Here is a 16,039-nt window from a genome sequence, read left to right as displayed (position 1 = left end):
AAAATTTTAAAATGAAATTTTAAATGCGGACAAACCGCCCCGTCCGCGATCAGCTGCTACGCTACCTGCTGTAAACACAAACCACGTGACCTGAAGCTCTCGCAGTCGGGAGCTTTACGGCAGCGGGACGAATGACGGCTTAGCTGTAGAGGAAGTTAGTGGAGGCAGGCAAGAAGGCAAGAAGCCGCGCTACTATGTAACCTACACGAATTGGACACATCATACTACTCAGACAGAGGTAAGCCTCCACGTATAAACGCTCACATGTCGAAATGTACAGTGAGCCAAAGCCGAAGTAGATGCTCGTGGGCGTGTTCTCGCAACGCCAGTTAGCCGCGGTCAGGCTACAAACAAATCCTAGGCCTTTTGCTAGCACGACCTAGTTAGCATCTCTTGACATATTTTGCCTCGCTCTTGATGTTTTATCGAATGTACATGCTGTCAATTTGTCTCTTGAACGACTACGCCGATTGGGCTTGCAGTTATGGTGCAGTCGTGGGGACACTCGTATGTTTACGAGGTTAAAGACATGAGGAATAACTAAACTTCCTCTACAGGTCATCGTTAGCTTGCTAACGGATATGATCCTTAGCTGCAGATCGGCATTAGCAATGCGTGCTAACTAGCATGCAATTTATTTGTAATCCCTTTGGAAAACAAGTCAAGATAAGTAACATTTTACATTCATTTCTTATTAAAATATCAATCCATTTTATTGTTTTTGCAATAAACCCTCCCTTGGCGGCATTTACATGCCCGATGCATCCGTTCTGGCCTGTTGCAACTTGTGTACACGGTTGATCAAACATGAATTACTGATTTGCATTTGGTACTGGAGTTTAGAATGTCTAACTGATACTGACTTAACGTTCTAGCATGTTAGTGGACCTTCGAGATTTGAAGCGTTGATCGAAGTAAACAGCTCGCCAATTACTAGCTGCTAGGGCAGTAACGTGCACCACCAACATTGAATCGTGTTATTGACACACACTCTTAACCCAAATTGTTTACATTAGCACTTATGTTCAGTTGCTGACTTGATCATGTTTAATTACATTTACGATGCTTTGATGTGTAACTGTGACATCCACATGTCAGTTACTTAAATTCTGCTTTTTATCTGTATTGTCCCCATCCAGGAAGGTAGCAGCATTCATGGATATAGTGGACACTTTTAACGTTTTAATACCCAGTGACCAGTTGGACGACACCCTTGTCATAGGTCAAAATCTGGAATGTGAAGCCAGTAATGAGTTTGGGGCGGGACTGTGCCTTGAAGATTCGCTCAAGAACATGCTGAGTGACAAAGATCCCATGTTTGGATGTGCAACTTCTCAGTTCAACCTGCTGGATAACGAGGACTCTACTTTTCAAATTGCTGGCTCTGCAGGTATGCTTACTATAGTCATAAAAAAATATATTTTCATGTGATGTTGAACCTGCCAGAATGTGCTTTTCGAATGATTTTGTTCCATATGATTTTCCTTCTTTTTTAAATAATATTTTATTATAAATTTTCAATACTTCCCAAGACCTCACATAATTCTGCAGAAGGTTGAAAGCAACTACTCACTTTTCCTTCTGCTCACCTCCCAAAGCTCCACCTTTAACCAAACAAACCATGAACACAAACTTCTTTATTTATTTTTTTCCTGACAGAGATAAGTGGTGGTTCAACAGCCACAAGCCTAACCGGTGGCTTGTCGGTAACAAAAACCAATTCGGTCTCAATCAAAAAACCTGTTGGCAGACCCAGAAAACGTCCATGCAATGTGCAATTAGGTAAGATTCTAGCTTTTTTTTTTATATATATAAATACCGCATTTCAATAAGTGATGAGAGATGGAGTGACGTGTTTGTCTTCTAGATACACAATCCAGTGACGGTCCAGAGTCTGCTGAAATTACCACAGACGCTGCAGCCAGAGGAGGACCGGGAAGGAAACCTTCCAACAGACTGCAGAAGTCGTTTCTGATCAAGAAAGGAGTTAAAGGAATACAGTTGAAGAACGAACTAAATCTGGGTGGACGCGTCAATATCAACGATATTGAAGGTGGATTATGGTTAAAACCTTCTGTGGTGTTGAAACGACTGACGGTCACCATTGGAGGATTCAAGATTGAACTGCTTCCTGGACCGTCCTATCTCCATAATACAGAAGCCAACTTTGACGGTAGTTTTTCTTATGGTGCGGATATTGGCTTTGCCATGTTGTCAGGAGACGGTGTTTCCGCTCAGAATCCTGTTCCTGAGAAAGTCGCGGAGCAGGGTATAACTGAGAACATGTGCGTTGATGATACTCCTCTTGGTTTGGGCCCGTACGTGAACCCTAATGACGTTCAAGCGGCTAACGGGACAGAAATAAAAAGGTGCACTCGAGAAACTAAAGATGACAATCAGCCTGTTGTGAAAAAGCAAAAGACGATCAATGAGAGAAAATGTGGCGTTAAATCACCACCAAGCAACGGGACCGGTGCAAAGGTGGACAATAAAGAAAAGAAAGCCATTTTAGCCAAAAACCTGCTCCAATCAAAGCAACCGCTTCATTCCAATAAGAAAGGTGTTGTAACAGGTGAACAAAGCAACATGACGAAAGGAGCCCTGATTTCCCAAAATGTTCCATCCAAAGTTGCCCAAAGAGATGTCCTGCACAAATTCACGTCTCTTAAAGAGAAAAGAAGCAGTGGACTTTTAAAACGGCGGCCTGAAAGCACCCCAAGTGAGCATACCACAAAACATCCAAAGATGCAAACTGGTGACCCCAAAGTGAAGCTGAGCTCTCCAGTGAAGAAGACGCCATCTAGTGGGTATCGTGCGCTGGATCAACACAGTCCAACCAAACCGTCTCATACACTCAACGCCGCTTCAAACTCCTCCCATGTCACTCGTCCGACTCATTCCTCCAAAACGGCAGAAGAAGCGGGGCATGAGAAGCCGAAGATGAAGAAGCCTGAAAAGATCCTACAAAAGCAAAAAAGTAAAACTGCGAGAAGTATCTCTGTGGATGAGCCACAGCTGTTTATTCCCGACAACGCTCCGGCTGTCAAGAAAGAAAGTGTTGAGCAACAGGTGCAAGAGCCGCAGGAGCAAGCTGCCAACAGCGAGTCTGTGTGGGATGGAAACAACTGCTGTGGTCAGTGCAAGAAACACCACAACAACATGTGAGTATTCGCTCCACATAATTGTTTTCTAGCACCTTCCCAGCTCATAACACAAATTAGAAAAAGAATTCATCGTTTGAAGCTCAATCGTCATTTTATGACGAGCAGGCGTAATTCCGCTCCGGTGCCGCAAACGCAAATGTGCCCGAATCGGAAAATGGTCAATTAGTGCGCCGCTTGTGTCCCGTCATTGTTGCTGAACCGATGACGCTTCCGTTGCAACTACTTTGTCCGTACCAGCATGAAAAGGCACCAGGCTACTTCTTGGTCGGTAGCACAGCAACCAGTGTGAAATATGGACAAAATGAAATAGAATTATTAAACTAATGTTGCTATGGAACAGTAGTCACATTGCGGCTGCCAAGCAAATTAAACAGCGTCTTTTTTTTTCTTCTCCCCCTTCCAGGTTTATGGTCGGCTGCGGCCGCTGTGATGACTGGTTCCACGGTGACTGTGTTGGTCTCGACCTGCTCAAAGTGCGCGAGATGGAGGAGGAGGACCAGATGTACGTGTGCTTAAAGTGCTGCGAGGAGGAGAGCAAAAAGCTGGAGCCCGAAACCCCGTCCGTGCCCGCGCCTGAAATAAAGACCCAAGCGCTGAAGCAGGCTCCCAAACCCAAGTCGGCAGCGTCTGAGGAACTGACGTCAGTGGGGGTCCGATCTTTAAGGAAGGTTAGTTGTCTTTGCATGTTTCTTCCTTGCGTTGTTTTCCAAATGTATATTTGATGTTCCGCTATGTGTGTTCCCCAGCTAAGTGATGCTCTGATATTATTCCTAGCCAGTGTTTCCGCTACGCAAGGGTTTGTTGTCTTTTTTTGTTACTACTTTCCCTGTACACTGATGGCTTGCACACGGGTGTATGCTTACTCTGATTGTGTGTACTCGCCAACATTTGTGGCTTCTCAGAAAAGTTAGAAATAAACTCGTCCATTACATTGTACAAAAAGAATGACATGAAAATACATCCACTGGTGCACGTGCACAGTTTGATTAAATTCCGCCGCTACAAAGCTGAGAATGATTTGTTTTGATATTGTTTGACACTGTCAGAGTGGTTCCAAACTCTGTTTATTGTTGATGTTTTGTCGCTCTTGTTTATCTGAATTTGGTAACTAAAATATAAGATAAAAATCTTAAAACTCTGAATATTCTCATTCATCTCGGTGATTTCATTCTCAGTGCTTTGAATCGATGGCCGTTGCGATCGATTCATGTCCCTGAGAAGTAGGATGGCGTGTCATTCTATAAATGAACATTCCTATTTTATCTGCGTTCAAATTTTATTGTTGCTTTATTTTCCTTTTTTTTTTTTCCTAATGTGAATGTTAAAATGTACCTTCAGTAATTTGGCATTCCTTTCTTCTAAACTAGGAGCAAGGTAGAAGTTCGTCTGCAGATGTCAAAGAAAGTCATCATAAAACAGGTAATTGATGCTGCGCTTTAATTTTTAAATTCTGTGAATATGTGGCTTAAATTGTGGAAACACCTCCAATATAATTTATATATTTTTTTTGTTAAAAAAACATTTTCACAGTTGAAGTTTCAAATTGTACACCAACAAAAAATACATTTGGCAATGTTTGAACTTATCTTTTTATAGGCTCTACATCGAGTGGAAAAACATCTTTGTTTGTTCCCCTTTTTGTGTTTTGTTTTCATGCAAACGTCCTTGGTACTCTTTCTGTCCTCACAGGCATTCAGCTGAAACTTGAGGCAAAAAGTAAAAGTGCCTCTTCCACTTCAAAAAAGCCCGCCTCCATTGAGGAGATCAGGCGCAGCGTGCGTGATTCTCTGAAAGACATCCTCATCCAGAGGTAGGAAATCTCCGAAAATTGACATGACGCAGCCTCTTCATCGAAGAGCTTTGAAGAAACCGTTTTGTAAAAGGCACTAAATGTGTGACGCTCTGCATTTTAGGTTGAAGGAGTCTGATTTGAATGTCCCGGTGGAGAAAGCTTCTGAAGTTGCCAAGAAGATTGAGAGGGAAATTTTCCATATGTATAAAGATACCGAAAACAAATACAAGAACAAGTATCGGAGCTTGATGTTTAACCTCAAAGATACTAAAAATAATGTAAGTGTAGTTGGTGAAAATCAGACCCGACATGTTCTGTATCGCCGTGACAGTTTTAGTAAGTTTTAAAAGTCATTTCCTTTTCTGGTTCTACCCAGGTTCTCTTTAGGAAGGTTCTGAAGGGAGAAATCTCTCCTGCTAATCTCATCCGAATGAGTCCCGAGGAACTGGCTTCCAAGGAACTGGCTGCTTGGCGCCGAAGAGAGAACCGACACGTGAGTAATACTCAAACCTGATGACCGTTACGATGCTCAGTGAGACTCATCTCATCTACATCTGGATGACTTTTCTTTTTTTTTTGTCCACAGACAATTGAAATGATCGAAAAAGAGCAAAGAGAGGTGGAGAGGCGCCCAATAACCAAGATCACACACAAAGGGGAGATCGAGATCGAAAGCGAAGAACCAGGCAAAGTCGCTGAACCTGTCGAGGTGGAGGTGCGAAAGGACACCTCATGTGTTGTTCTCACAAGTTAATGTCCCACTCAATTGTGCACTCCGCCTTATTTCTTCACAGGTTGAACCGCCAGCCAAAGCCCCAGAAGTGCCAATCGATGCTCCGAGTGCACCGGAGAAACTCGCAGAGAGCACCGAGGCTGAGAGGGACACCACCAGCAAACACAAGTCTCACTTATTTGACCTCAACTGCAAAATCTGTACAGGTGACTTACAACATGAGCCCAAGTTGCGACCTCTTGCATCAAAAAAAAAAATTAAATAAATAAGTGACTGACTTTCTTGTGTTTTCAACGCAGGCCGCATGGCTCCCCCGGTTAAAGAGGCACCCACCAAAGTGGTCAAAGTCGCGACAACGGTGGCAAAGCGACAGTGTGCCAAAAGCGAGGAGGCGAGCACGCCGGCGCCATCGGCCGTTGACGACGACCTGCACCTCACAGTCTTGGAGGAGAGCTTCCAGAAGGCTCACGCCAGCTACGATCGAAGGTGAGCAGACATTTGGGATACGCGTCTCATGCCGCTCAACTTTTATTCTCTCGCCATCTCAGGTCCGATCATGCCGCTGGCCGAGATGATGACGCATCGTTCCTCTCCAGCCTCAAGTTCTTGTGGCGAGGTTTCCTTACTATGCACTCCGTGGCTAAACTGGTCACAAAAGCTTTCCCTGTGTCAGGCATTCTGGACAGCTTGACTCAGGTATGACGCCTTTTTTTTTTTTAACGACCCCCCCCAGACGTACTTTGCTTAAGACTTAAGTGTTTCAAGTCCACTTTGAAACTTAAATGTACCTTATTGACATTCTCAGAAAGATTTTGACCTCTTTGCCCCCCTCCATTATAAATCACTCCATTTTTACTTAAGATTGGGCTTCGGTCCGCCCCACCCGTAGAAGGTTCTTGTCAGGCCAACAGAATATTATGATGTGATTTTTGATCCAAAGTTTTGGATGGCAATGGAAGGTGACTCATTTGAACGCAAAGAGAGCGAACACTTTTTTTTCTTTCATAGGATCTTCCTGACAGCATTCAGGTTGGCGGAAGGATAAGTCCGCAGACTGTGTGGGACTACTTGGAGAAGATTCGTGCTACAGGAACTAAAGTAATCCATATTTTCGGTTCTCAACTAGAAACATCACATTACATGCAACTACATTTATTGGTACTTTGCTAACTGTAGCGTTTTTTTTTTCTTTTCCACATAAAGGAAGTGTGCCTGATTCGATTTTCCCCTGTAACTGAGGAAGATGAGATCTCCTACACTCTCCTGTACGCGTACTTCAGCAGCCGAAGGCGTTTTGGGGTGGTGTCAAATAACCGCAAAGAAGTGAAGGACATGTATCTCATTCCTTTGGGTGCTTCTGAAAAAGTGCCACATCAACTTGTGCCTTTTGATGGACCAGGTGATCCAAAATAAGCAGATAAAGTAACAAGGTTATTCTCGTGACACAAATGTAATCATCGTGTGATTTGGCAGGTCTGGAAAACAACCGCGCAAACCTTCTCTTGGGACTCATAATTCGGCAGAGGCCGAAGAGAGATTATATTCCCGTTGACGTCAACGAAACGACAAGGATGTCTCCCGAAGTCAAGCCCGTCCCCGTTTCTGTCAAAGAAACCCCCGCGGAAGAAGATGAGAAGCTCTTCCTGGCCTCCTTGACGACTCCCAATAAAAGCGAGAAAGATAAACTAGTCGAGACGACAGAAGCTGCGGAGGAGCCCATCACGGAGTCTTTTGAAGAACCGTCTGCAGCCGCCAACAGCAGCCAGGAGTCCCACAAACCTCTGCGTTTTCTTCCAGGTGTGTTACTCGGCTGGGGTGGAGAACTGCCGCCACTGCCAGATTTGGGAGGAAAGCCTCTTGGTGACACTCACAAGGCCCAACCTGCTCCGAAAACTGAGGTGCCACCCAGCGGGGGCTCCAAGGGTCCAGCTGCTGCCGTCGTCGTCGCTGCTGCGCCTCGAGAGCGCTTTGTCATCAAGAAAAAAGAAGTGAAAGCTGTCCAAGCCCAACCTCAGCCATCCCGACATACGGACGCTGCAAACGCATCACTGGGAAAAGATGCGGAGGCCGCACCCCGAGGTCCTCCACTTTCCCTGAGAGATAAGCCTCCAGATGTTTCCACGGAAGCGTTCTTAGAAAGCTTGGCCGCGCTTAAAAAAGACAGCAGTGACGCCTCCAAGAAAGATGACGTCGCTCTTCTCCCCGATTCAGAGAAAGCCAAGTTGGAATCGCAGCTCGCGACGGAGCACACAAATACCGCCAAACCTCTGAGCGGGATATTGAAAAAGATTTCCACCTATTCAAGTGTGAGCGAAAACAAAGCCAGTGAAACGGAAGCTAAGCACGCTCCTGTGTTGGGGAGCAGTAAAAGCTCCTCAGTTACAACATTTCACCAAGGCTTTTTACAGATGTCTCAGGCCAAACACAAACTGAAAGAACAAAACCAGTCTGCTAGTCAGCCGGTCCCCGCTGACCGCGAAGAGCCTGCTGGAGTGCGGCCGAGCGGCACAGCGACTCAAGCGGGAAACCCTTCCGCAGAACAAGACGCGGAGACGGCGCCAGCCCTCCCAGCATGCAACAGTGCTGCACCTGTCCAGCAGCAGCAACCTCAGGTACCTGGCAGCAACCACGACCCATCTGTTCCAAACTCTTCCCACAACCCACACGTCCAGGATCGGAATCACGGCACACCGCAGGAGGCCCAGGAGTGCGCTTCTCTGGCGCCGCAGGCCGAGACTCTGGCGCGGCCAGCTGGTCAAGAGGAAACCCAGGAGGAGCTCTACGCTTACTGCCACCCGTGGGAGGAGGGCGAGCGGCACAGCGAGGAGAGGGAGCACCACGACAGGCACGGCCACCGCAGAGACTCGCACCACGGCAAGAAGAGCAGGCACTACGACAAGGGGCGGAGCCGGAAGCACGAGCACGAGCACGACGACCAGCGCAGAGACAAGAATAGGCACCACAGACACTCTGAGGACCGCTACGGGGAGAGGCGGAAAGAGCGATATTACAGCGACGATTACAGCGGCCGTCACAAAGAACGCCACCGGCACCGGCGGGACTCGGACTATGACTATGACTATGACAACGGGCGGAGGAGCTCAAAAGACAGTTACTCGTAATAATTGTTTTTAAACTCATTTCTCTTTGGGTTTTTTTATATTAAGGAAACAAGCCCCAGGAGTCCGCGTTTGGTGCTCGAAGAAACTCGTTCTGTGATTCAAACCACTACAACTATTTTGATTGTTTCCCAGACGTCATCTGTGTGCAGCTTGTTCTTAACATCCCTCCGAGACTTGTGTTATGAGGAGCTGAGTTATTGTTTTAGTGGAATTACAAACTTGCTTTTCAATTTGCTACACCTTGAAAAACCAATGACGATGACGCAACAAAACCTCATTATTTTATTTTATTTTATTTTTTTAAAGTTTTGATGCACCTACTTAATTCTCAATACAATGGAAAAAAGGCAACTCCAGTTCCGTTCCAATGTAAGCCTTTCCTGTCACGGTGTGGCTAAGAAATTGACTAGTGCGTGTAGATGCATTCTTGAACTCCAATTCAGAAAAGGGGCCGTTTTCAATTTAAAATTTTAAGATTTTTTTTTTAAATTTTTATTAGCTTTCTTGACCCATTGCATCATGTTTTGAACTTTCTGATAATATTGACCTCAAAGACATTAGGTCCAACTATTTTGGAGCTAAATTAGTATTTGAACAAACATAAAAGAAACTTTATGAAGGCACCCATTCAGAAGTGTCATGCGTTCCCGAGTTGGTTCCTTTTAAAATTGCTTTAAATATTTTATAAGTCTTACTTTCTACTGGAAAAGCATTGTACATTTTTGGCTTGTATTATAACTTAGAAATGAAGTGTGCCTTTCCACGTGTGTATGTACAGTTGGTAATAAAGCTAATTCTTTTTTTTATTGTTATTAAATAAAAAAGAAATCCGTGTACAGTAAATACATTATATTAAAGATACGGTCACCTAAACAACACTGCTGTACTCTAATTAAATGTACAATGAACTGACTCTAGATACTTTAACCAGTATGATTTGTCTTTTTTTTCCAAGTGATCTTTATATATAAAAGATTAGAATTAGTTTGAAAAAGCTTTGCAAGAGAACTCCCAACGAAACATCCACAAAGTCCGCCACGATCTTTTCTGTCATGCCGGTTGACTTCTTTGCTTGAAATCTACATCACTTGGCCCCAAAGGAAATCATGCAAATTTATTCCACACTTGAACTGTCACCATCACAAATCTTTATTCACTCAGCAGACGATGATTTAGAAACAAATATTCCCAAAAATAAATACAGCAGACCTTTTGACCCAATGAGGAGAGAACCGGTCGCTGTTTGCAGTGTAATGACTCACCTCCTGACACAGTGGATAGAAAAAGTCTGCACACCCCTGCCTGGTTGTTCGTGATAAGATAACAATAACATTAATATAATAGCAATAATTTTGAGTCAGAAGTAAAACTGCGAATGTGGTTACGCAAGACTGCACACCTTTTAATAATTGGCTAAATTTAGAATCAACCAATCAAATGCAAACTCAAACAGATTTTCCAGTTAATTTTCCATGTTAAAGGTCATTCATTTTCCTTGGTCTCATTTTTTAAATCACAAAAGCCTGCCATTTGTACAGGGGTGTTTGCACTTTTAATAGCGAGAGTACGTTGGAATTATGTCAAGTGGCAGGCAGGCTTTTCTCGTCATTTTCTTGAACCATTTCGTGTTTACACGCGTTTTATTTTAGCACCTGTTTGGTAAAATCAATTTGTCTACAAGGGTAATTGCCTTCATTTGCCTATTTTTTTTTCAAGAACTGTTTTCCTCTGAGTGTCATGAGCAAGCAGGATTCTTATTATTATTATTATACTTTGACATCATATTCTTTGGTGAGGTGACATCTCAAAAAAGCACAAAACACATTCCTTAAACTTCTCTCGTCGCTTTTGACGCCAATGTTCCTAGAAAACTTAAAATTACTGTACTCCTAATTTCCGTTCAGAACATTAAATCCTTCATTGCTTTTTCCAAACAGAAGCGGTTCGTCGAACAAATAAACATTTCTGAGATTTCCCTCAAAGCCTCCTGAAAAGATCCCAGATGTCACGACGGATACATCTGTGTCCATTTCAAATCCCCCGAAGTAGAGCAGCCCTCCGTAGTTCAAAGCGACGTATCTCCCAAGTGGGTCCACATCCTCCAGGATGATTCTCTGGTTGTTCAAATGGACTTGAATGACGCTACTATTGACTAAAATGGAAACATGGTGCCATTGGTTGCAGCATAGCGTCTGACTTTTTGAAGTCACCGGGATGGAAATCCTCTCCCCGAGATTAAGTGCAACTTTCAGGCCTCCCCTCTCGAGTCCCACGGCCAGGAAATCGTCATCTTCATGTCCGCCCTTCCCCATCCACATGATTAAACAATCGCTTGTGTTTGTTAGGAAGATAAAAGAAACGTGGGTGGATCTTAAATTTCTCCTGTTGTATTTCAGATCAACGTATTTCACATAGGAGTGTCCGACAAACTTTAAAGTGTCTGTTGGGATCTCACTGGTGCAGTACTTTCCTCCCCACCCAAGCGGGCAAATGCAAGTGTATGATGTCCGACTAACCGGAGAGCAGACGGCGCCGTGTTTACAGATGTTGTTGACACAGCTTAAAGACTTGTTACAAGTCGGGCCGGTCCACGACGCCGGGCAGTCACACGTGAAGACGTCACTTCCCGTCGCTTTGCATCGACCTCCATTGCGGCACACCTTGTACCCGCAGGCACTTCCATCCCGGTCCCCGACGTTTGCTCCACGGAGAGCGCCTTTTGCCGTCAACTCCAACTCAAGGCCGTTTAGGGTCACTTCCCTGATGCTGCCAGTGAAGCCCGTTGGCTCCCCTTCGATGGCGTCCGAGGACACGGAGCTCAGGGAGGACACGCCCCCGACGAAGATGTTTGTGGCGACATCCAGTGTGCTCATCCCCTGGGTCACGTTGCGTCTGACCTCCTTGCCATCCAGGATTAGGAAGCCCTGCTGACCGATCCGGCCTGCTTTTACTGTGTGCCAGCTACCAGCATGCAGGTCTACTCTAGTAAGAGTCTGCAGGACGTGGGGACCGTCCCCCAGATTGTACCGCAGCTGGACAAAGCGAGACACCAAAGAGAGGCAGAGAAAGTCTCCTGTAGGAAGGAAATAAAAATGAGTTGCTTGTTTCAAAGGCTGGACACATAATATTCAACACGAATATCTTACTGCAGTCAGGCCAGCCTCCACTCGCAAAAACGAAGTCAAGCCAGCCGCCACTCTTATTTTCAATACTGTGCAACATGGTGCATTACGGTAATGCACCGAAAGCGCTTGACGATGGCCATTTTCAAAATAAAAGCTGTGAAACTCAAGTATGCACGTCAGTCGTTTGGATTTAAAATAATGTTTTTAAACTTGTCTTTTCACTCAGGGGGAATGCAAACTGACTCAGAATTGCACCAAGAAATGTTATGAATTGAGATAGAAAGAGAAATCAATGTTAACTGTCCACCAATGGCTGACATTACAACAAATTTTGAAAAAAATAATTCAAAATTAAGTTTTCGTTATATCAAAATTTGACCTTTTCGCCCGATTTTGAAAATTCATTAAAAATAAAGTTTTCGTTATCCCGCAACCAGACAAGCGCCAGGGTACACTAGGCCACCGCAGGTATCCAACCAAATTAATTTAATCAAAATCTGATGTGGCATTTCAAAATAAAAGGCAGGAGAAATCTTTAAATTTGACCTTTACACCTGATTTAGAAAAATCATTAAAAATTAAGTTTTCGTTATCCCGCAACCAGACTACTGCCGAGGCACACTTGGCCACCCCAGGTATCCAACCAAGGTACTTTCATCAAAATCTGATGTGGCATTTCAAAATAAAAGGAAGAAGAAATCTCAAAATTTTTCAGTTACACCCGAAAGTTGAGATTTCTTCTGCATTTTATTTTGAAATGCGACATCAGATTTCATTCAAAGTACTTTGGTTGGAACCCTGGAGTGGCCGAGTGTGCCCCAGCGCTTGTCTGATTGCGGGATAACGAAAACTTAATTTTTAATGATTTTTCAAATTTGGGTGTAATTAACAAATTTTGATATTTCTCCTGATTTTTATTTTGAAATGCCACATCAGATTTTGATTAAATTACTTTGGTTGGATACCTGGGGTGGTCTAGTTTGTCCCAGCACTTGTCTGGTTGCGGTATAACGAAAACTGAATTTTAAATGAATTTTCAAAATCCGGTCTAAGGGTCAAATTTTGATATTTCTATAGCCTTTTATTTTGAAATGCCACATCAGATTTTGATGAAAGTACCTTGGTTGGATACCTGGGGTGGCCAAGTGTGCCTCGGCAGTAGTCTGGTTGCGGGATAACTACAGTTAACTTTGATTTCTCTTTCTATCTCGATTCATAACATTTCTTGGTGCAATTCTGAGTTAGTTTTCATTCCCCCTGGGTGAAAAGAGAAGTTTAATAACATTAAATCCAAACCATTTACATCAAAACCACTGACGTGCATACTTGAGTTTCACAGCTTTTATTTTGAAGGTGGCCATCAACAAACGCTTTTCGGCGCATTACCGTAATGCACCGTGTTTCACAGTATTGAAAATAAGAGTGGCGGCTGGCTTGACTTCGTTTTTGCGAGTGGAGGCTGGCCTGACTGCAATAATATCTTCCAGTAGTAACGGGAAAATGAAGCTTCAAATTTGCTTCAGAACCAGTTGTGTTATTTTTGATTCCTCTAGATGGCACTGTTGGTAAAATTTAGAAGAGTTATGTTCCAGTCAAGTTTATGTGGGTGATCTCTTTCAATCCATTCTATTGGCAGCAATATATGCATGTATTTTAAGATGATGTTGTTCTTTTGTCATTGCAATACCGTGTAGTTTTTTTTTTTTTTGCTATATAACATAGTAATAACCTAGTTATTACCAGCTTTGTCCCCAAGATGTTGTGCAATGTAGAAAAGGATGCCATCAGGTGATAAAGGTTGGAACTGCATTTGTAAAACAGTCCTGTGTCTCATATTCATCGGGGGGAAGGACATCCAGGAGGAGTGCTTTCCACTGAAGAATGGATCACTGATGCTCACAGCTGAAATGGGGACAATAGAGCAGTTCAATAATTGAACAGCAAAAGTGCTTCCTTGTTGACAAAATGAAGCGAGAGGAAAAAAACACGTGTAATGATGAAGATTGGGTTTGATGGTGTGACCTTTCTCGCAGTAGAGTCCTGCTGTTCCCAGGGGGCACTGACAGGTATATCCATTTGGAAGAGGGATGCAGGTGGAGCCGTGGGCACACTGAGGCGGGGGAGTGTGCGCGACATCGCACGCCGACATTGTCTCCGAACAGAGCGCTCCCTTCCATCCAAAAGGGCACTGGCAACTGCAGGAGGAAAACGCAAGCTCATATCTAATGATTTCCTGTCCACTTTTTTACTTTAATTAAATGTGTGGCCTTACTACACGGATGAACCCGAGTCCACGCATGTTCCTCCGTTCCTGCAGTGGACGTGAACACACAAGTTGACTCCGCATTGACCTACGCTTCGCCCAAAGCCTGGACGGCCCAGATCTTGGACTGTTCCATTTCTTTTTGTTCGAAAGTACATGTCAAAAATGCACCCTTGAAAAGAAACAGACAGACAAGGGGATGCTGGTTTTTTTTTTGGAGCACGTCTTATATGAAAAATAAAACACTCATAACAACATGTCAAAGAAATCCCTAGGTGCAAAGCTGGAAGGTTGTGTTTTGATTATGGACATTCGGGCTAATTCCTTGTTCAACTTGTTCAACTCATCTGAGCATTGCTTGTAAATTTCAAACATAACATTTTGAACGAAAGGCTTACGGATTGACCATCACATTGAATTTTACTATATATATTAAAATTTAAAAAAATTAAATTAAGGCTGCCGTACTTATTTCCATACGTTACCAGGTCGGCCGGATTAAACCCGCCTGCTGCCCTGATCCGGCCCGCGGACCGGATGTTTGACACCCCTGGATTTAACTAATCTTTTTGGACTTTTGCTCCCATAAATCAAACCCATCCAGGCCATAGTTACGTTGGCTTTAAAATGTAGCGCAAAAAAAAAAATACGATTACGTTGCGCAACCCTCTCTTTTGCATTGGCCAATGGCACAAACAGGATGCACTGGAAATGTCATGTTCACTCATGAATATTCATGAACTGATGCCATCGATGTCGACTTAAGTGATGGTTGCAGCATTCCAAACGTACTCGGATGTGTCGTATCGGCGCACACGGAACTGTACGAACGTCCGCGCTTCGCATCGCGCTGAATAAATGCCCTCAATAGAAATGTTTGCATGGAATGGTGTCGAGCCTCGACAAACACCCTTCCCGGTGACTTGTTATTTGATCAGCGGCTCAAATTGACAGACTGATTCATTTCAGGAGTCACCGTGTCTCCTCTGCCACCTTTCCACAGGGGGGAGTGTGGATCTGTTGATAACTGGGAGTGAAGTGAATTATCAGTGTGTTCACTGCCCGCCATCATGATTAGGGCTCCGGGAAGGTCACGCAGATCTGATTAGACGCCCATGAGTTCTCATTACATCCGCTGCATCGGGGCCATGGCGCCACCGGTGTCGAGTTTACCAATACGAAAACGTCGCTGGGCCCGGTGGAAGATGTGAACTGTGTTCACCGCAGCTGATTTGAATGTACATTTTTTAAATTTTCATTTGAAAGGCTGAATTGAAATGAATGCCATGCTCATATATAAGTTTGCAAAAGTATTTCAGTCCGTGGACACAAAAAGCTGTCGAGTTCAAAAAGCGGTGCTGCTAATAACAGGCCGGAATACTAAATGTGGTTTGAATGAAATGCCTCGGTGTTGTTATCAATGTTAATGTTTGCACGATAGCACGCAAAAGAAAGAAACACATTGTTGCATTGACTCCAACCAGTGTTGGGAGTCATTTTTTGTTAATAATAACGATGCGGGAACATCGGTCACCTTGAAGTCGTCGGCTATCTGCAGCTCTCTCGTGATGGGAAAATGAAGCTTTAAATTTGCTTCATGAACCAGTTGTTGTAATTTTTGAGTCCTCTAGATGGCACTGTTGGTTTAAATAAAGGGTTTGAAAAAATGGCAAGTCAGTGTGCTTTCAGCCCAATGTTGAACCGAGACTGCCACCTACTGGAGTCCAAAAATACGACAACTGGTTCATGAAGCCGATTTGAAGCTTCATTTACCCATCACTACAGCTCACCCATTCCTCTTAGAAAATGGATCCATGATCACAATACATTCTTATTTTAA

At 43.9% G+C, this 16,039-nt stretch overlaps 2 protein-coding genes across 5 annotated transcripts in view; one reads left to right on the top strand and one right to left on the bottom strand.

Moving 5' to 3' along the window:
• Positions 1-98: 98 nt before the first annotated feature.
• phf3 (PHD finger protein 3) lies at positions 99-9,728 on the top strand. The gene is made up of 16 exons (XM_088304342.1): positions 99-238; positions 1,140-1,390; positions 1,660-1,782; positions 1,868-3,161; positions 3,568-3,832; positions 4,532-4,583; positions 4,854-4,974; positions 5,078-5,234; positions 5,333-5,449; positions 5,543-5,671; positions 5,751-5,895; positions 5,989-6,175; positions 6,238-6,385; positions 6,698-6,787; positions 6,893-7,088; positions 7,163-9,728. Exons 2-16 carry the CDS (start codon positions 1,156-1,158, stop codon positions 8,809-8,811), a joined length of 4,908 nt encoding a protein of 1,635 aa, XP_088160468.1. The 5' UTR covers positions 99-238; positions 1,140-1,155; the 3' UTR covers positions 8,812-9,728.
• A 422-nt stretch (positions 9,729-10,150) lies between these two features.
• eys (EGF-like photoreceptor maintenance factor) overlaps positions 10,151-16,039 on the bottom strand; it is a 145,572-nt gene continuing 139,683 nt past the window's right edge. For all 4 annotated transcript variants that reach the window (XM_088304338.1, XM_088304341.1, XM_088304340.1 and 1 more), the window contains exons 46-49: positions 14,209-14,371; positions 13,959-14,131; positions 13,677-13,838; positions 10,151-11,884 (exon numbers count right to left, since the gene is read on the bottom strand). In XM_088304338.1, the coding sequence (XP_088160464.1) occupies positions 10,701-11,884; positions 13,677-13,838; positions 13,959-14,131; positions 14,209-14,371 (1,682 nt within the window). In that variant the 3' untranslated portion in view covers positions 10,151-10,700. The remainder of the gene's footprint in view (positions 11,885-13,676; positions 13,839-13,958; positions 14,132-14,208; positions 14,372-16,039) is intronic.

This window comes from Idiotropiscis lumnitzeri, chromosome 9 (assembly GCF_059441095.1).
Source record: "Idiotropiscis lumnitzeri isolate Australia: NSW breed Sydney's pygmy pipehorse chromosome 9, RoL_Ilum_1.0, whole genome shotgun sequence".
NCBI lineage: Eukaryota > Metazoa > Chordata > Actinopteri > Syngnathiformes > Syngnathidae > Idiotropiscis > Idiotropiscis lumnitzeri.
The sequence above is the reverse complement of the archived record's forward strand: the minus strand, read 5'-3'. Positions and strand labels throughout refer to the sequence as shown.

What these genes read in the sequence shown, in the direction of transcription:
- phf3 (XM_088304342.1), top strand. Translation starts at nt 1,156, where the DNA reads ATGGATATAGTGGACACTTTTAACGTTTTAATACCCAGTGACCAGTTG. An exon ending in AAGAAACACCACAACAACAT is followed by an intron (nt 3,162 to 3,567) that starts GTGAGTATTCGC and finishes TCCCCCTTCCAG; the next exon opens with GTTTATGGTCGGCTGCGGCC. An exon ending in CTGAACCTGTCGAGGTGGAG is followed by an intron (nt 5,672 to 5,750) that starts GTGCGAAAGGAC and finishes ATTTCTTCACAG; the next exon opens with GTTGAACCGCCAGCCAAAGC.